The sequence below is a fragment of the Protopterus annectens genome, chromosome 2.part0, assembly GCF_019279795.1.
Source record: "Protopterus annectens isolate FY-2018-M chromosome 2.part0, PAN1.0, whole genome shotgun sequence".
In the NCBI taxonomy this organism is placed as follows: domain Eukaryota; kingdom Metazoa; phylum Chordata; order Ceratodontiformes; family Protopteridae; genus Protopterus; species Protopterus annectens.
In genome coordinates this window covers 1,677,537,079-1,677,557,468 of record NC_056728.1, presented here as the reverse complement: position 1 = coordinate 1,677,557,468, position 20,390 = coordinate 1,677,537,079, and the positions used below count along the sequence as shown (strand labels likewise).

General features: G+C 39.5%; 1 protein-coding gene across 1 annotated transcript in view; it reads left to right on the top strand.

Moving 5' to 3' along the window:
• The window catches only part of FHAD1 (forkhead associated phosphopeptide binding domain 1), a gene marked incomplete at its 5' end in the record, with an annotated part of 2,130,934 nt that overhangs the window by 842,962 nt on the left and 1,267,582 nt on the right, over positions 1-20,390 (top strand). Inside the window, one exon of the mRNA XM_044060429.1 lies at positions 12,566-12,646. Coding sequence (XP_043916364.1) covers positions 12,566-12,646 — 81 coding nt within the window. The remainder of the gene's footprint in view (positions 1-12,565; positions 12,647-20,390) is intronic.

Sequence of the window (20,390 nt, the reverse complement as noted above, 5' to 3'; positions counted from 1 at the left end):
GGTTGTCCTCCTACCCTGAAGAAGAGGAAACTAATATGAAGAGAAGAATGTTTTCAAATCATAATGGAAAACAAACATGAATGCACAAGCTTGCAATTCGTTAAAGCTATAGCTCAATTATTGAAGATTTAAATTAAGTTACTATATTTTCATTTTACTGCCGTTAATATGGGGAATCTGTGAAAAGAACAGATATTAATGTGAGCTGGGATTAACTAATCTTTACGTAATTTGTTGCCACTGGGTGTTTCTGCACTTTCTGACATTATTCTATTTTTGGTGTTCCTAGATTCGGTTAGTTGCGTTTTCATGATTTTATTATTTCGTGCATTAGTGAGGGTGATTTAACCGTTCGGTATTTAGTGAAGTCGAGTATGTGTCCTAGACCCATATATATATATATATGGGTCTACTTCTGTTGGTCGACAACCCATTTCACTGACACTCATTTGGTCGACAGCTCATTTAATCGACAAACATTCTAGGTGGGAGGCTTCACTCCCCACACACCCCCACACCCCCCCAACTATATATAACAACTCCACAGTTGCACAACAGTGGGGAGGGGGGCAAATCCCAGGTTTTTGCCTTGAATACTTTTTGTCGATCAAATGAGCTGTCGACCAAATGAGTGTCAGTGAAATGGGTTGTCGACCAACAGAAGTAGACCCATATATATATATATATATATATATATATATATATATATATATATATATGGATTCCTATTACAAGAACGAAAGTTCACTACTTCAAACTTGTAATAGGAAGCCTTACTTCTGCAAAAGTTCACTTTAATGAAAGTGAACTTTTGCGTAAGTGCACTTCACCGAAAACACTGCAGCACAGTGGAGGACATAAAAAACAAGCTATGTCCTCCACTATGGTGCGATAGTCACAGACCTTAGGGTTATGGCACGGGTTAGGGTAAGGGGATAGTTAGTAAAGCTGTCCTCTTACCCTAACCCATGCCCTAACCCTAAGGTTCGTTGCTATCGCACCATAGTGGAGGACATTGCTATGTCCTTCACTGCACTGCAGTCGTCATGGACCTTAGGGTTAGGGCACGGGTCATGGTAAAGGGATAGCCCGTAGGGCTATCCCCTTACTATGACTCGTGCCCTAACCCTAAGGTCCGTGAGTACTGCACAGAAGTTCAGTACAACACCCGTTCATTGTACTGAACTTCGCGTAAGTGCACTTTCGATTAAGTGCACTTTCGCTGCAGTGAGCATTCCATGCACTATTTCGAATTAGTGAAAATTTGATCTGGTGTATGGAATCCATATACATATATATATATATACATATATATATATATATATATATATATATATATACACACACACACACACACACACACACACACACACACACACACATATATATATGTCATTATTTAGTGACTTCAGTCCTCCTTGATTTGCCAGAAAACCACACATTTTATGAGAAACAGACCAGACTATGAGGTTAAATCTGGACAGTTGAGGGGTATGTTAAAACACACACCTACCTTTTCTATGCTCTCACACAGCAACACACACATACACACACACCTACTGTCTCACACAGTAACACATACACACATTTTCATTCACATAGCAACTTGCAAATGGCCAGTTTAAATTACACACACACACACACACACACACACACACACACACACACACACACACACACACACACTTACCCTCTGTCTCAGTGGAACAACTAGTTTAAATTCTGCATGTGAGTGTGGAATGAGTTTACATCCATGTTGGTGTGTATGCATGCAACACAAGCATATTCTTCCTTAAAGGAGAAGATGCTTCTACCATGGATGTAAATATATTTTGCACTCACAAGCAGAAATGTTATTTTTATTTCTTTTTTTAATTCTTAATAATTGAATCATCCTGGCCAGAGTGCCCCCCCCCCCCAGCCACAAGGCCCTAGGTGACTGCTTATGTTGCCTAGTACTGGATCCAGCTGTGGTCACACCCTCCATTCTACCTCAAGATACTTCGTATCCTTTAATCTAAATTAAATTCTTCAAATTTGTCTATTGTGAAAATACATTATTAACTCCATAGCTCTTTATTTTGATTATTGTGCTGTTCCTTCAGACTTCCTCAATTCCCTTCCACTATTACCTCTGCCCACATCAAATGTTGGATATAGCCTGTACTTGGGTCCCTTAATGCTTATGCTTAAGCTTCCTTTGTAGAGATGGTAACGGCATGGCCTGTGACCATTATTCTTCCTACTCATAATCGGTTCCCTGCTCTTTCACTAGGAATGCTATGCCACCCTTTCCACTTTCCCCTTGTTCCCTGTCCTGTCTTACCACCTCTTTATTTCACTTCTCCCTTCAGTTTCGACAGATCCCCCCATCAACTCTCTACCTCTGTCTACTGTGTTTGACCTTATTTTACCTACTTGTAACCATATTTCCCTTCTTAACCCCTTCCGCTCTTTATTTTCCTTCCTCCCCTTGCTGTCTTATGTTCTTCATAATCCTAATATACTAAGCCATCTTTCACCCATGGCTTGAGTGCTTTTCCCCTTCCTTATTATTCCCAACCTACAAGTGTCATATTTTCTACTTAGATAGTCTCCTCACTAGTTACTTTTCCAGAACTTCTAGCACACCTCATTCACTGATACCCTCAACAGGCCTTAACTGTTTCCATCATCCCTTTGTCTCCAATTTACTCTCACTTGAACTCTCCTGCTCTTTATCACATCAGAGAGGAAAAGGAGAAAAGGGTGAAATATTGTTCTCTTCCTATATTTGTAGATAGAAAGCCATTTTATAATTATGTTTATGGTAGCATCACATTAAGCATATACATCTTATAAAACCATTGTTTGTCCATATATCAGTCTGTTCCCCAGCTTTATAGTATACATGGGCACTAGCAGCCTGCAGCGTATCTTAATAAAGATCATATTAAGCTTTACTAGGCTCTACTTAAATGTACTCTTTTTACTTTTATTTATTAATTGTTTTTCTTGCCTGTGTGCTGCTTTAATGTCCCTTGTGTGATACATGATGGTTTCTTTCACAGTTCTGTGAAAACAAAGTACTTTATTTGCACATTCTATGCAAACATCCTCATAAGAGCATGATTAGTTCACTGTTCCTGTTAATAGGTATTATACTGGGTCTTGCAGTAACCAGACACTTTATCAAAAGTATTCTTATATTAAGCTGTATCCTTCACATTCACCTCATGATTTCCTTTGAGCTCTTACTTGGGCATGCCTACTGTCTGGTCCTGGTGTGTCAGCCATGACCTCTTTCCACGACTGAGGCAGTTGTCATTAATCTGTAAGCTGTGATATTACCCCAGGCCCTTTTTTTGTATTAATCCTCCAGCCTTCCTTTGAGTGCATTTTAAATTGTGTGCTCGTTGCTTCATGCCCTGACTTGATCTTGAATAACGTATCTTCCAGTTCTCAAGACTTCATCCCTATCTACCTGATTCCAGTCGTCAGGCCCCCTTTGTCTCATTACTTACTCATGTTCTTTTCTCAGTCATCTACTTATCAAGATTATGCTTTCTTATTTCCTGACTTTGCCATTTCATTATCCTCTTTATGTACTGTATATTGATAAGTTGGTGTGCTATAGCTGTCTTCCTCCCAGAGCTGCATATTTATATGAGGGTTTTATATGTAATCCCTACAACTGCTCCAGTATCCTTAACTCTTTCACTGTACATCACCATTTTAGCAGCAATGATGGCTCATTGGTTAAGATCCCTGCCTTACAGGTCTAGTGATGGGGTTCAGTCCTGAGCTCTGGTTAGTTACTGTCTCTGGGGTCTGTATGTTTTCTCCATGTCAGTGTGGGTTTTCTCTGGGTATTCGGATTTACTTCCACTTCCACAAACATGCAGGTTGACTGGTTACTCTAACCTGTGACCAGGTTCATGGCTAAAAAGGGTCCATGATGACCCATACATTTATTCAGTTAACAAATGAATAAATTAAAAATTAAATTAAATTCAGTCCTCACCACAATTTGCTCTTTCTTGGTATCCTTGCCTTAATACTGCCTCCATACTAATGTTCTTGCTATTATTAGATTAATTTCCCTTCCTTTCCTAACTTAGGTCATCTTCCCTTAACCTTCATGACCTCCCCATTTTTGTTCACACACCAACCCTTCATGCTAACTACCATTTTAGTTTAATTGTACAAATGCTATACAGCTTAACTAACTCACTTAACACCCTTCCAGTGAACTGGTCATCTTAATTAAAATTAGTGCTGTCTTCCCTCACCCTGTTTCATAGTTTGAATCTTTCTTTTTCTTTATTTCCTGTCCTGATCTCCTAACGTATATGTTCATCCAAGTCAAATATTATTTTCTCTGTGCCCAATTTTAAGCCTTTCTCATGCTATTATGTTTGTTCCCTATGAGCCAACTGAACGAGTTTGTCTAAAGAGCTTTGTTGTGTGCCTCACCTGGTGTTTCGCTTGTTCTCATCTGAGGAGGTAACTCTTGTCCGCTAGTGTCATAAATCTCGTATTTTCTAGTTAACATACTTCTACTCCTCTGCCCTGCTGACTTCCCTTGGGATTATCCCCCACACCTGTGCATTCACCTCAGAATCTCCTTAACTCACTGCCACTGTACTGTTCATTTTCACAGAGGTGCACTATAATCATCTTATATTTTTCTTAGTGCATGATATCAACTTTTCCTTGGGTCCCCTAATCCTGTGATTCTTTAGCAGTGCAGTTTGTCTCATATGCTGATGTTACGTGACCTTTTTCCTCTGTTTACCTTGGAGGACTAAGGATAAAAGGCCATCTAAATTGTTTACCCGTGCATGAATGTCCTGCTGTCTTCTCAGCAACTTCCTTTCTGCTCTTATTCCAGGGCTTACATTTTCTAGTGTCTGAAAGATGAAGCAATAGACCTTCTCAATATGTTTTGTCATTTAGCCATTGTTTATTCCAAATAAGTACAGAGTTAGCAGAGAAGAAAATCTATGTTTTAGCCTTGTGGTACATTTCCTCACTGGCTGCTGTCAATGCTTTTTCCATTTGGCATATAACTGTGCATATAAAGAAGGTACAGTTTTTGTATTCATTGTTTATTTATGTATTTATTTGTGAGATACTTTGTCCCAGCTGTTTGTGGACTATTAGCCCCATTCTGGCCAATTCACCCATTCCTTCCTTTCTTTTTTGTCTTCATTATTAACTTTTTGTACTTATCATTTTGCTGTTGCAGATGAACATTACTTTGTTCTTTACTCATGAAAGAAGGAAAAAGGCAAGACATAATCTTGCTACAACTTGACTAGGAAAAAAAAATACTTTGTGCAGTCTGTGTTTAAATGCAGTCTTTCATGGTGTCCCAGAGTGTTTTCTATGTGCATACTTAGATCGGATTCCATTTCCTCTCCCATCTCCTTTAATGGACTGCTATGATCTTTAGGTTACTTTGCTTGGATGCATTTTCTAACATGTCATTATTCCAGCACATTTTTTATCTCCTTCGCAGTATTTGTTTGTCTTCCTTATGCATTGTTTTGGCTTCTGTACTTGTGAGTAAGTATTTTTGCTCCCGTTCCCCAACGCCTTGTTTTACTTCTAATAGCTGCTTAAGGAAGCTTGTGTGTCTGTCTTCTCAAGTTAGCTTGTCTGTGAATATGTTTATTATTTTGTTCTTTGATATGCCTACTAACTGAAGGACCAGTTGGCATAATGATTAAGGTCTTCACCTCCCATGCACAAGGTACAAGGTTCGACCTTGACCTCTGGCCAATGCCTGTTTGGAGTTTGCATATTCTCCCTCTGTCTATGTGGGGTTCCACCCACCTCCGAAAAACACACCAAGTGTTTTCATCGCAAACTCACCAAAAAGAATGGAGTTGTGAACAGCAGCACAGACTTTACATGGTGCCCTATAGAAGTAATAATTGTATAAATCAACTGCTTTGGGCACCTACTATGCGCAGTAGCCTCATGACAGGAGAAATCACAGAGTGCATGCCATGACAGGACTAGCTACTCAGCTTAGTAAAATATGGGGTCTAGGTGATTTGGTCATGCTGACTAATGTCACCAAATGGGTATGAGTATTTGCTGGTGAAAATGGGTTGAGGACCTGACCTACTCCGATCTAGTGTGTGCTTGCCAAAAAGAACAGCAGCCCTAGGTCAGTAAGCTGCTGGCCAGCTTGTGTCCAGTTGCCCAGCTTGGGTTACCTCGGATAGCTCTGCTGACTGAAAGCTGGAAGTAAAATCAGTCAACCTGCTAAACATGGACAAGAATTGCTACACTCAGTGTAGGTTCACTGATAGAACATAACTTGGAAGTGGATGACACAATGGTAAGGAGGAGGCTGGACATCCTATTTATCCAGGAGACAAGATTGAGGGGCTGTGCCTCAAAGTCACTTGTGTTGTGATCCAGAGTCTACTACTCAGGAGGAGGATAGGCTAGAAATGGTGTGGGATTGTGCTGAGGTAGAGGCTTCAGAAGACAGATGGTTCGGAAAGAGAGAGAGAGTCACAAGATCAATTACAACAATGGCCAACATGCAACTCAGGTAGACTTCCTTCTACAAAGAAAGGTGCACTGAGGTAGAATCAGTGATTACTAAGCCAACCCAGTGAAACAGCTGGCCCACAGCAAAAAAAAACACTGGTTGCCACAATCATTTGCAAATAGTGGTCAGAGAAGGCTCTAAGATCAACAGAGACTAGGCTGAAGACCTCAAAGTTGACTGGAGAGAAAGCACAACAGTTCAAGGAATTACTCAGGGATCTGGCACCTCAGGAAGAAGAGGAAATAGATGGAGTGGAAGAAGAATGGCAGTGCCTCAAAACATCATGTATAAGGACTAAAGAATGATATGGAGCTGTGCCAGGTATAGAAATAACTTACATAAGGAAAGCTGGTGGTGGAATGCAGAAGTCCAGGAAGTCATCAAAAGACAGAAGGAGTGCAATAAAAAGTAGTAGATAGAAAATGTGGACCTGGCTAGAAAGGAATACTGTTTGGCTAACAATGATGCTAAGAAGGGAACAAGGCATCAGAGGTACTCTAACAGCTTCTAGAAAGTAACTCAGTAGATGGCACAAAAAACATATATCAAGTTGCAAGGCAAAGACAGTTAGATAAAGAAGATAGACTCCCTTCATATGGGATGCCTGCAACAACCTGCTCAGCAGTCCACAGGATATCAAAGGCAGATGGAAAAAGTACTTCCAGCAGCTTCTGAATGAAGTAAACCCCAGTGAAGCTGTACTACCCCAGACACATCCTATGATCAGAGAAGAGGAGGAGCCCACCATAAAAGAAGTAAGAATAGCACTAAGGAAAATGAAGTGAGGGAAGGCAGCAGGCTCAGGTGAGGTCACAGTAGATATAATAAAGATGCTGTGAGAGACAGGGGGGGAACGGCTCCTGAGGGTACTCATAGCAGTGTGGAGAGAAAGGTGTATCCCAGATGACTGGAGAATAAGCATACTAGTGCCAGTGCTCAAGAACAAAGGGGACATTCAAAGCTGTGAGCAGTAAAGAGGTATCAAGCTCCTGTCACACTGCATGAAAATTCTGGAGAGGGATGACAGATAAATGAATATACAGAGTAGTAGAATGTAAGATGGGAAATGAGCAGTTTGGATTCAGATCAGGATGCAGTACAACTGACCCATTGTTTGCAGTGAGACAAATAGTTGAGAAGAAGCTAGAGATGAGGAAAAAGTCCAACCGGGCATTCCTAGACTTGGAGAAAGCATATGACAGAGTCCCAAGACTACTGATTTGGGCAGTACTGTAGCAGTTTGAAGTCCCAGAAACATTGGTAAAATTAGTGTAGGCTATATACAAAGACCCAGTCTCTCAAGTGCAAACAGTGTTTGGTCTCACAGAGAGGTTTTCAGTGAGAGTGGGTGTGCACCAGGTTTCAACTCTGAGCCCACTGCAATCCATACTGTGGTGGACTACATTAGCAAACAGGTTGGTGGGGATAGAGCAACAAAGTTGCTGTATGCAAACTATGTGGCATTACAAACAGATTCTGAGCAAGAACTTCAGCAAAGAATAGGAGAATGGAATGCAAAAACAGAAGGCATGTGGGATGAAACTGAGTGCAGGTAAGACAGTTGCAATGGCAGCAAATAGTGGAGTTCAGAAGAAGCTGAGAATTGAGATAGGGAAATTAGTGGGGCAGGTTAACAGCTTCAAGTATCGGGGGGTGATGGAAGAGAAGGGAAGTCTGAATGAGGATATCAAAGCTAAAATCAGAGGGGCTGCAGCCAACTGGCACTGAGTGTCAGGTGTAACGACTGACAGAAGAATGCCAAAAAAGCTGAAAAGTAATGTGTGCAAAACAGTGGTTTTGACCAGTATTACATTATGGTACAGAAGCCTGGGTAGTAAAGGCAGAGCAATTGAGAAATCTAGAAGTGATGGAGATGAAGTGCCTGAAAAGGGCGGTAGCATGCTACTGTGGGACAAATGAAAAATTGAGGACATCAGAGCAGAAGCCAAAATCACTCCAGTTGCAGAAAAGGTAAAAGAGAACAAGTTACGGTGGTTCAGGCACATGTGCAGAAAAGCAGAAGACATTCTGGTGAAGAAAATTTGAGACAGACAAGAAGACAAGAGAAAACAAGGACATCCAGCTAAGAGGTGAATGGATTGTATGACTAAGACTTGCGGCACTCAGGCATGAATGTCAAAGAAGACAGGAGAGTGACACTGAATAGAGAGAGATGGTGACAGTTGACATGAACCCATGTAGAAAATGGGAAAAAGGGAGCTGCTGCTGCTGCTGATGATGATGATGATTATGATATGTCTATTAACCACATCTTTATATTCTTCTCATGATCCTCTTGGTGGAAGAAAAAGCTTTTCTTTTCCACTTCTGGAGACAAGAGTTGGAATTAAGCACTGATTTCCATAAGCCCCAACCTTGCTTCTACCTTCCTGACTGTATAATTTATGTTGCAAATAATATTTGCAGCTTCATTTCACATGTTCTGTAATTTGCTATCTGAAATGCTTTTGTAATTTTCTGTACTAATATTTACTAAGTTTTTTTACGTTGAAAATATTTTTGTCTCACATGGGCTTTTGCCGAAAACAGTCTTGTAATCATTCCATCAACCTTGGCTGACTAACAAGTAAATTAAAGATTTTCCTTGTGCCCCATTTATTTATTTCTCATTGTGCCCTTAATGCTGTATTCCAAGGAACATCAGCTATAAGGAGGTTGCCATGTTGTCTGGGACACTGGAAAATCTATCTTCCAACAAGATGATTTCTGCCAGACGTTATGTGAATTCCCAAGAATTGACAGCGGCTCCAATTGTCGCACTTCATTTAGCGTGCATTTAAATAGATCATCCCAGTAGTCACTAGCAGACCAGTGGAGCCACCAGTAAACAGTCTACATCGTGCCATTCTCCTCCTCGCCATTGCCTAGGTGCTGTCTGGTTATGCTGGTAAGTAAAACAGCTAAACCTATTCCAAGGAATGCTGTTTTACCTACTTATAGTTACGCACCCATGCACTGGATGTCTTCAGCTGGAACGGTAAACACATGTTCTGTCTTGCTTGACAAACTCCACATAATCTCTCTCAAACCTAGAATGCTTTCTGATGCTGTCTCCTCCTTCTAGTGCTGTTGCTACTAGGTAGAAAAAAATCTGATAGTTACTTTCTGAATAAGCAAAGCTCTGTGCATTGTGTGACTAACTGCTCCAATGTGAACATCTTGCACATTCTAGGGAATTACAATATTAATGCAGACACTTGCCTCTTGGGCTGTAACTGGTTACATCATCCTCACAGTTCTTTCCTATACCATCAAGGACTGGGGGGAGTCTGAAACAGAGCTTTTCAGAAGATCTGGCATTTTTTAGGACATTCGTTCTGCTATATATTTTCACACTAAATTCTTCAGTGCATTTCCTCCTTATGTCCTAAACCCAGTGGGAGAGGTGAGATATGATTCTGATAGGACCTTATGGCCTCAAAAGGGGGTGGTTATCAAATCTTATTCTAATACTCAAATTCTCCAATAACAGACAGACCAAACAAGTGCTTGCAGTATTTATCGTGGGTTTACCTTCAACACAAAAACGCAGCCGAGTTTCATTTGGTAAATCTAGCATCATTACTGCTTACCACATAAATAACATTTTACTTAAATTTGATTGACACTCACCAGGGACTTAGGTAGTGTGTTAATAACAGTCTGTCCTTTGACCACTGCTACTATCAATAGCACTTAAAGAAGGCAAGTAATCAAATGGTTTGTATCCTTTTATCATGCAGAATTAGTTTGGCTTGCCTTCGTTCCTTGTTCAGTACTGTTGTTAGCTGTTTAACTGTATCATACACTAGTGAACACTAAGCTGTAAGCTGAACTGGATTCCATTCTGTCATCCCTGAGGAGAAGCCACCTTACCCATTTAGCCCATTGGATTCCTACTCCCTCCTGGGATTTGATCTTTATCTTCAAAACACTTATTTTACCATCATTTGAAACTTCATTGAAATGCATCTCCTTTCTTGGAATGCAATGTTCTTGTGGATTTACCTTTGTCAGATGCAGTTCTTAGTTCCATGCTGCTTGGGCAAACCTGTCTGTGATCTTCCATAAGGTTCAGGTCTCCTTTCCCATGAACTCGCAGTCCCTGTAATCTCAGAATTTTCATTTTTTTCCTTAATTAGTCATTTCACTTTACTGTCATTTTTTATTTGAGAATAAATCTAATACAGGAGATGCCCTTCTGAGTAAACTGGATATTCAAAGACCATTATGGAATTACACACATATGAAAGACATTGTCCATATAACAGGGCATATCTTTGTTGCTTTCCTGATTATGTTAAATGTCATCATGCAACAGCTGTTAGTTTCCTGCTAAGATGCTTCAGAAGAAGGTCAGTGTGAAACAGGCCAGAAAGTCGATCATTTATGCATTTTCAAAAAAATGTAGCCCAGGCATTGCATCCAAAGGAAATACAGTGTTTGGAGAAGTGCTCCTAATAAACTGATCTCACTCATTTTCATAAGATCTAGTTACCCCCAAGGACACTCTGCTTGGTATTTATTTAATACTACAAACTTCCTTACGACTATTCTCCACAGAAGTTAAGTTCATTTTATACGTACCTCCTCCATCTCCTGATCTGATATTGTCATGATGCCCACCCTCTGAACCAGGAGTTCCTCATGCTGGTGTTTCTAAGTCCAACCTTGTTTCTTCCTTATCCATATTTATTACAGGCTGGGTAAGAACCAGAGAGAAGGACATTCCTTCTCCTTTCTGAATGCTCTTTGTCGATGCTGTTAATTACAGATAGAAATAAGGAGCAAAACAAAAAAATATATGGGTCTTCACAAAATGGGAGTGCATCAGACTTCAAGGGCCTGTTCAAGGGAAATGTAAAATGTAGTTTTGAAGTGCAGCTGAGGATTGTATGCTCAAGAAAACTTCCTAGGGCAAGTTGGCTTTTGGTTGCAGAAGGGTTACTCATGTTTAGGAAACACCTTTCAGAAAAAGGTACCTGATGGAGTATTTAAGCATTTATTACAGATTTCCTTGAAAAGTACCTTAAAAGTTCATTTAAGATGTAATGTTATGAAACATCTGTGCTGGCCATTTTCCAAACTGTGATGTGATATTTCCGCATTGTGTGTGTGATGGTTCAGGTGCCATGTTCAGTGCAGTGCAAAAATGCTTTGTGTAAACAGTTGTGAACATTCCATGCTTATTTATTATGGTGTTGCAATTTTGTTTGAATTGCCATTTTATAAATGCAAATACAACATTTTACAAAGCAAAGAAACACTGATTTTGTTGACAGATAAGGATATTTGACCCGCCTAGTGTACATATTTTTCTACCTTCTGGGTAAGCTTCAGCTACTATATGTCTAACAATTTATTTCTATTTTGTTTTCCATTAATCATATGAGTAACCTTGAGTCTGTCCCAAGCATTTTTTAATTCCTTCTCTGATATGATGATAATACCTCTTTAGATAAGTTGTTGTAATCATCCACCACCTTTGCTATACGAAAAAAAATTCTCACAGGGGGTACTGGGAAATGACTATTTTAAAAGCAAACATGACTCTAGCATCTCATATTGGATAGAAAAGGTATATCAGTGAGTGGCTGGGATGAAATGCCCAAAGCACAAGATGCCAAGGAGCACAATGCTTATCACTGTTTTCCAAAGGAAATTACTGCCAGTGAAATTTTTAACGGTGTGCCATTAGTGATTCCTTTTATTTGGAAGATTACTCCCTTTTTCAAATTGATATCACCAAAAGGTTGATATATATAAGTTGGGATATGGGATTGCTCCCCACATTAGAGGAGGCAGGGGCCCCCTGCATAAAACACTAACCATTTCATTTCATGCGCTTCTGTGTTTCAGGTATTAACTTTCAGTGTTTTGATTCCTCAGCATTCTGGCATTTGAGTTCAGCACTAGAAGACAGCTGAGTGAATTCCTCCAGAAAATGTGGATTTCTTCTGAATGTCTGCGTATACTTTTCTTTTACTTAAAATGTATTTGCTTCATTTGCAGCAGCAAAAGGACATGTTAGAAAAACACCTTCAAGAAGAGGTACAAATAATCCAGGCTGAGTATGAAGAACAAAGCAAAAAGGTAATAAAGTAGCTGTCTTTATTATCTCCTGAATGTTGTCACATTGTTATACATTTTTTGACTTTTTTCATTCATGTCTGAATGCATCAGTGTGTATTCTTTCAGGGCTTCACATGTATTTTATATGGAAAGAATGCTTGTATTTTCTGTCTTGTCAGGTTTACATGGCTTTAGTCTGTATTAAATAGACTTCAATGAACTGCATGTGAACATTTTTCTCCTTTAAAGACATGAGCTAGTCTTTAATAGGCTTACGTTCACATTTGTTATTTTTCATTTTTTATATAAATGTCTAGGTCTTTTTTTTTTTTTTTTTTTTTTTTTTGCATATTGCATGGTCATTTGTCCCAAACATAGGACAGTGTTAAATTATAAATCTATCTTTTTTGTTGTTTTTATATTTCCTTTAGAGAACAAATACTAGGTATTGCAAAGCTCCCTAAATGCTGCATTTTTCATTCATCCATGCGTACTAGTCACATCTGAGTCCTGCTATGGCTCCATGAACAGCTTCCATCATCCATATTCTACCTTCTCCAAGAATGATGCTGTGATATGAGAAATCGATAATTAACTTCAATAATTGGTTAGTTTTTGGAGTCATTCAAGGAGGCTTCAATATATATCAGTCTTGGAGGATATGATGGACAGAACACACTCTTTCACTGGGGATGGGCTGTATTTGTCCCCTCTAAGGTTTTGATTATTGACAAAGACATTGTCCACCCCAATAGTGCCTTTTCTAGGCAATACTAACCTTAATAACCTACCAGCGTAGCAAAACAAGCAAAGGAAATATGAAGGTGTTACTGCTAGGAGCCTAAACGAGAAACACCACTCCCTACAAGCTCTTCTCACCCTGGAGGACATTAACATTTGTGTAGCGACTGAGACATGGTTTAAAATATCAGAGAGGACTCTGGCTGTGCAGGCTATAATGCTTTACACATGTTTAGACCAGCTACTGTGCAAGACAGGAAAAATATGGAGATGTCTCAATCTACATAGACTGGTAAAGCAGCATGAGGCACAAGAACTTCTTCATGTTTAAATACTTACCAGAAAGGTCCCATACCATATATTAGCTAGCTATAGAGCTCCCTGTATGGCACAATAAAGACACATTGTGTATCTACAGGAATTAGAATCACGCAGTATTAAACCCAATGCCATTTTCCTAGGTGATCTAAACTATCCAACTATAGACTGGGAAACCTACACCACCATTATTACACAAGAACAGAGATTTCTGAACCTTGTCAGTACAAATACCCTGGAACAATTAGTCAAAATATCCGCTAAGAGGAATAACATTTTGGATCTTTTCCTTACTAATATGGGAGCATCTTATACTATCCCTTGCATATCTTCTTCACTTGTTAGGTATGACCATAAAGTAGTCTCCTTCAAAGTAAAATAGAAACTGGAGATGCCTACCACCCAAGGTACCTTTAGAAATTTCTTTAAGACAAAGTACCTGCTTCTAAATGATCCATTGGCAATCTTCAAATCCTAACCAAACTGGTTAACTCCACTGAATATATAGAAATATACACCACCACATTATACCAGCATGCAAACTGCTGCATAAATGCAGCTTTACCCCATGGGAACAAGTGCAGGGCAAACCCCAGAAACAAAACCACATGGTGGAACCATAATATCAACATGCTTTATAATAAAAGCAAAATAATTTTGACCAGAGTAAAAAGAGTAATGCCCAGAATGTTAGAGCCCTTGTTAGTGAAACAAACCAACAACTCAGGAGCTTAATAAAATCCACCCAAGCCAAGTTGGAGGCTAAAAAAGCTACCCAAGCCAAAGACAATCACACAGAATGTTTTAGTTATGTTTATAATCTCAGAAGCACAACACAGCAATGCACTGAGCTGATTGTGAATGATATTACTTACACTGAGGCTGAAGATATAGCAAATCTACTGGCCACCAAATTTAGATCTGACTTTACCCGTCTCCCCTCCATCTGTCCCTCAAGATAAACCTGAAACTGGCTTACCTCCAGCTATCATGCAAGACCAAGTTCTAAAAGTGCTATCAAAAGCTAAAAATAGTGCAGTGATGGGGCCTGACAACATCTTTGGATGCATTTTAAATAGCATGAAGCACAATTCAGCCACATCCCTCACAACAGTGTTCAAGCTCAGCCTTCACAGAGATTTTGTACCAAAGCAGCATGAGGCACAAGAACTTCAACAGCACAACAGTTCAAGGAATTACTCGGGGATCTGGCACCTCAGGAAGAAGGACCTTCCACAGACCCAGGCAATTACAGTCCCATAAGTCTGACTGGCCTCATATGCAAAATCATGGAAAGACTTATTATGGAACTGATCAATCAGGAGATAGGGAACCTCCAAACACTGGACCTGTCTCAGTTTGGATTCATCAAGGGCAGGTCATGCTTGCTCAACCTAGTGGATTTTTTTGAAAAGGTCACAAAAACAACAGTATAAAAGCTAAACAAACTAGGAATAAACCCCTATGTCACCAACTGGATTGCCAAATGGCTCACATATAGGATGCAGAAAATCAAAATAGGAGAAGTTACTTCCACAAAGAGACCAGTCACCAGTAGAGCCCCCAGGGTTCTGTGCTGGGCTTTCTCCTGTTTGGTGTCTACTTCTCTAAAACAAGAAACAATACTAAAGGGCTCCGACTATCAAATTAGTGGATGACTGCAAACCAGGAGCAGTCATTGAATCCCCAAAATGACCTAGCCATTGTGCATGAAGGTTTGTTCCAAATAAATAACTGGTGCCAAAATCATAGACTGAAACTGAATGCTAAATCATGGATTATTGTATCCTTTAGGAAGTCATCCAACCCACGGATCTACCACATTGATAATAAACCTGTAAGAGTTGACCCAGTTGTTTGGGATTTGGGAACTTAAAATGAACAGCAACCTTACTTTTCAGCAATGTGTCCATTGTTGTAAAAAAGCCCGTTTATATTGCACAGCTTATAAACAAAGAGATTGTGTCTAGATCTATTGATTTCATTGTTTTCCTGACTGAGCCCTCCTTAGGCCAGTCATTGAATATAATGTCCCCTTTGACATGTATCTGTCCAGACACATGAAACAACTGCAATGCCCACAGAGATACCTTGCTAAAAGGATACAAGGCTTATACAATATGTCCTACGTGGACCAGCTCAAAGTCTTGTCACTGTATTCAGTATCCTACAAACTGCTAAGAGGTGACCTGTGTCTGGCATAGAAGGCACCCTCAGACTCAACACTGATGCATTTATTGCACGTCAATAAGTCAACTGCCATCAGAAATACTCAGTCTAGGGATCTAAACCTTTTCTGCAACATCAGCAGAATGGCTTGGATACTGCTGCTCTGGAACAGATCCCTCATCCTCATAAAATGGAAGTGCATCCCTGTCCATATTCAAGCACAATTTCAATAAATAGATTGTCTCCACACACACACACACACACACACACACACACACACACACACACACACACACACACACACACACACACACACACGCACACACACACACACACACACACACACACACACACACACACACACACACACACACACACACACACACACACACACACACACATATGCACGCACACACAGACACACACACACACACACACACACACACACACACACATATGCATGCCCGCACACACACACACACACACACACACACACACACACACACACACACACACACACACACACACACACACACCTAGAAACAAGACTCCCCACACTGGTATCAATAATGATTTATGCTGTTAAAAGATGTTTCCTCCATGCTTCTTGTTTTATTGTCTTTTCTGTGTTACTTTCTGCTGAGTCTCAGAGAAATTCAAATTCCAGCATCTGGTCTGTAGCTTTGTGGCATAAATAAGTGTCAACCTAATCCTGTTACATGTAGAACTGGATGATGCCATTTCAGGGTGCCATTTGCAATGAGTTACCACCGAGTTTCCCTTTTCAGTATCACTTTGGATGATCCTTCTCAAAATGTCAACACAAGTATTTATAGAGTCAGGTCCTTCCCAGCTCATAACATCACTCTTTTTCTTGGTTGCAGAATGTATGGTCTACTTTCGTAGTGTTGTGTCATTTGGATTGCCTTGTAACATACCAGTGTCTAGTGCTGACAAAAATGAAAATTTCAGTCTCAAAGCTAATTAGATAGTAGTGTGATTGATAGATAAACAAGCTGGATCATCACAGATAATACCTATGTGGCCTTGGACCTTTGCATGCCATCCTATATTGCCACTCATTCCAGCACTTTAACAGTGCCACAATCCACACACTGAGGTCATGCCTATCTACCCACTGTTTCCCAGAGAACGAATCTAAAGAAGCAGTCAAAAAGTAACACAGTTTTAAAGAGTGTTTGAAAGATTATTCAGCACAGTTTATTTGTCCTGGACTTCACACTGCCTGTTTGGATTAATAAAAAAGCCATTCTTTGGGTTGCCTGTTTGGTCAAAACGTCCACCGGCAGTAGTCAGTTGCAATGTATAGCTACAACTGACTTTGTGTGTCATGTATGCAAACACAACACATGCACACCCAGTGGGATAGGTGTAGCAGGATGTTCTTGCATTTTATTCGTCTCATACACACACACACCCACACTTGTTTATTTTTTGGCACAGATCTCAGTCAAGGTAGTGTGTGTTATATTTACTGCTGACCCAAGGTTAATTCAGGATTTGTCCAAGAGTGCCACTCCCAGCATTGTCTAAAAATGTGTTTCTTCTTTTATTTTTTTTATTAAGTCCAGTTTCTGTTGGCAGTGACTGATGGGACCATCATCCTTCGAGAAGTGTTTTAGTCAAAACTCTTCTTGATAATTTTTTAATTTATTTTTCTAAATAGGTCTATTTATATATTTACTGTTTATAAATAAAGACGTTTATCAGTGTGCGTGTGTGTGCGTGGGGGTGCAGTCTCTGCATTTTGTGACTGCAGTCTGTTTTTATTTTTCATTAAATATAATGACAAAAGTTAAATTTGTTGACTACTCAACAAACTATATCTTTTAGTGGTGATAATGCAGTAATACCACTGCCTGGAAGATTCTTTTTAGCACATCACTTCATTCAGTTTGGGTCTATATTTTGTACACTGTATAATATGATTGATTTATTCTCTTAGCTAGTCATAGGTCATCTTCATGTCAAATGTAGCATTCAATGTTTTTAAACATTTATTTTTACTTTTATTTTTAGGTTTTTTTCATAAGGTGACAACTGAAAGCTAATACCTTCAGTATCTGTTCATATGACCTTTTGTTGATCTTATTTTTTTTTATTATTATTTTTTGGGGGGGGGTTATTCTGAAAAAAATAAGAAGGTAATAAAGACTTTTTTTATATATGACCTGGACAATGTTAGGTGCACTGCATCATGGCTATCTTATTTCCTGCATTACAGGATGTTTTTCAGTGTATATCCACTGAAGCACAGAACAAGAAGGTAACATTAGATTTAGTTTTTTACTGAAGATTTTGTCTTTCAGTCTACCCTCTCGACTTGAAAGATCACATCATACTGCTCTCGACAAAGTGTGTGGTGTGATGTGGTGTTGTGGTGGGAATTGAACTTTCTATTTCTCCACCCTCTGTACAAGTACATAAGTACAAAGCATATTATCGATTTTTGGATGATCTTTTGATTATTTGGAAAGGTACATTTGACCAGTTTGTGGTATTTTATGAGTCCATGCAACCAAGTACTGATTTTCTGTCTTTTACTTACCACCATGATTATCATAAAATTGCATATTTAGATGTCAAGTTGTTCAAGGGGACAGGCAGCAAGTTTTCTACCTCAGTATACAGAAAAACTACCTATTGCAATTCCTTTCCATTTTACACAAGCTGTCATCCCATGCACCAAAAAAGGTATTGGTAAGAGCCAACTTATTCGGGTGTCAAGATTGACCTCTGAGGACAATATTTGTTTGTCAGAGTTCAACAAAGTTACAAGAATGTTTGCTGAGAGGGGTTACCCCAATGACCTCCTGGTGCAAGTAAGTCAGGAGGTTTGGCTTGGAAGACTAAATTTGCACTGATTATTTTGTATGGACTTGAGGGTGTTAGAGAGTGCAAAGACTCCACTCCCCTCAACCTACAGACCAACATGGTCATACAATACACTCAATGTTAAACAAATAGAGAATATTATTAGACAAAACTGGTGTATTTTTGAATGTGACGATTACCAAAAGAAAAGCTGGAAACAGCGCACCAAAACCGCACTTTATTGTTGCACAAAAACCACTGCAAACAAGGTAATCCACAAGGTATGTGACGATGCTACTAATGCATTGTTTGACAAAAATGTTAGTTTCACTGATAGAAACAACTCTAATATGGAAATGTTACTTGAAAAGTCTGGTAGTAAGACCAAAAGAGTGCCATTTCCTAGAAGGTGAGGATCATGTCACTTTTGTCCTTATGTTGTGTCTTTCGGCTTTTCCCAGTTAGGGGTCGCCATAGCGGAACTCCGGTCCGCTAATGATTGGTAGTTAGCGGACCGGAGTTCCGCTGTGGCGACCCCTAACCGGGAAAAGCCAAAAGACACAACAACATAAGGACAAAAGTGACATGACCCACACCTTCTAGCAAATGGCACTCCTTTGGTCTTACTACCATTATATTGGTTTCTTAAGGGGAGTGTTGGGACAAACTGATGTTGCCAATGCTTGTACTTGCAAGACATTTAGAGTTGTATATATGGCTTTCTGTGAGGCATGTGCAGCTTTCTACATAGGCAAAACTAAAAATGCCTTTTCCAAGTGAATTTATCAGCACTTGTACAGTATTCAGAAAGGTGATTGTAAAAGTGCACTTGCAGGACACTCCTTAACTTGTGAGGAATTTACAAAATTTACCTTTTTTGTATTAGAACAAGTGCAGAGATCTATTTATTGTGGTGATTGGGAAAACAGGCTTTGGAACAGAGAAATGTGTTGGCAACTGAAACTTGATGCTTCACACTTTCCAGGACCTAATGACAGTGTTTCTGTTATTAGTGAATTAAGAAGGAGAACTACTGTTGTTTAAGCTTTAGATACACTTCTTTAAGGTATTAATTGAAGTTTGTCTTTTATTGGTTGATGCTGGTGGGGGTGGGAGAGGTTTACTCTCTATTTTAACTTGCTTCTTTATTTGGTTCTCAACAGTTCTAAAGAAGTCTGGATAAGATTAAAGCGCTCAACTCTGGAGTTAATGTTGTTTACATTAAACTGTACTTTGGTTCTGGCTGTCTAACCAGTGATTTATTGGTCTTTTCTGGAGAAAGATGATTGGATGTGCTCTCTAGACCTTCAAGACGAGTATTATTGCATAAAAATAGGCAAGCGCTCAAGAAGGTTTCTCCAGTTACGGCCGGGAGCCAGTCATTACTAGTTCAGAGCACTAGCATTTGGTCTTAACACAGCCCCCAGGATGTTCACCTAATGTATGGCAGCCATCACGGCCCACACAAGATTACAATTTTTCAATTCAAATTCAGTTTTGACACAGCTAACGGGTTTTGGCTTTATCAGCCTGAAACTGCCAAAAATAGACTTAAAAGAAAAAGTCATGGACATTTAGAAATGCCATTTAGCTGAAACACCTGATATCCTTAACGGGTAATTTGCATATATCCCATGTCGCCTCTAATACAAGAGGTTTAAGGTATCACACAGTGGAAAGTCTAGCTTTGCTGGATTTTGTT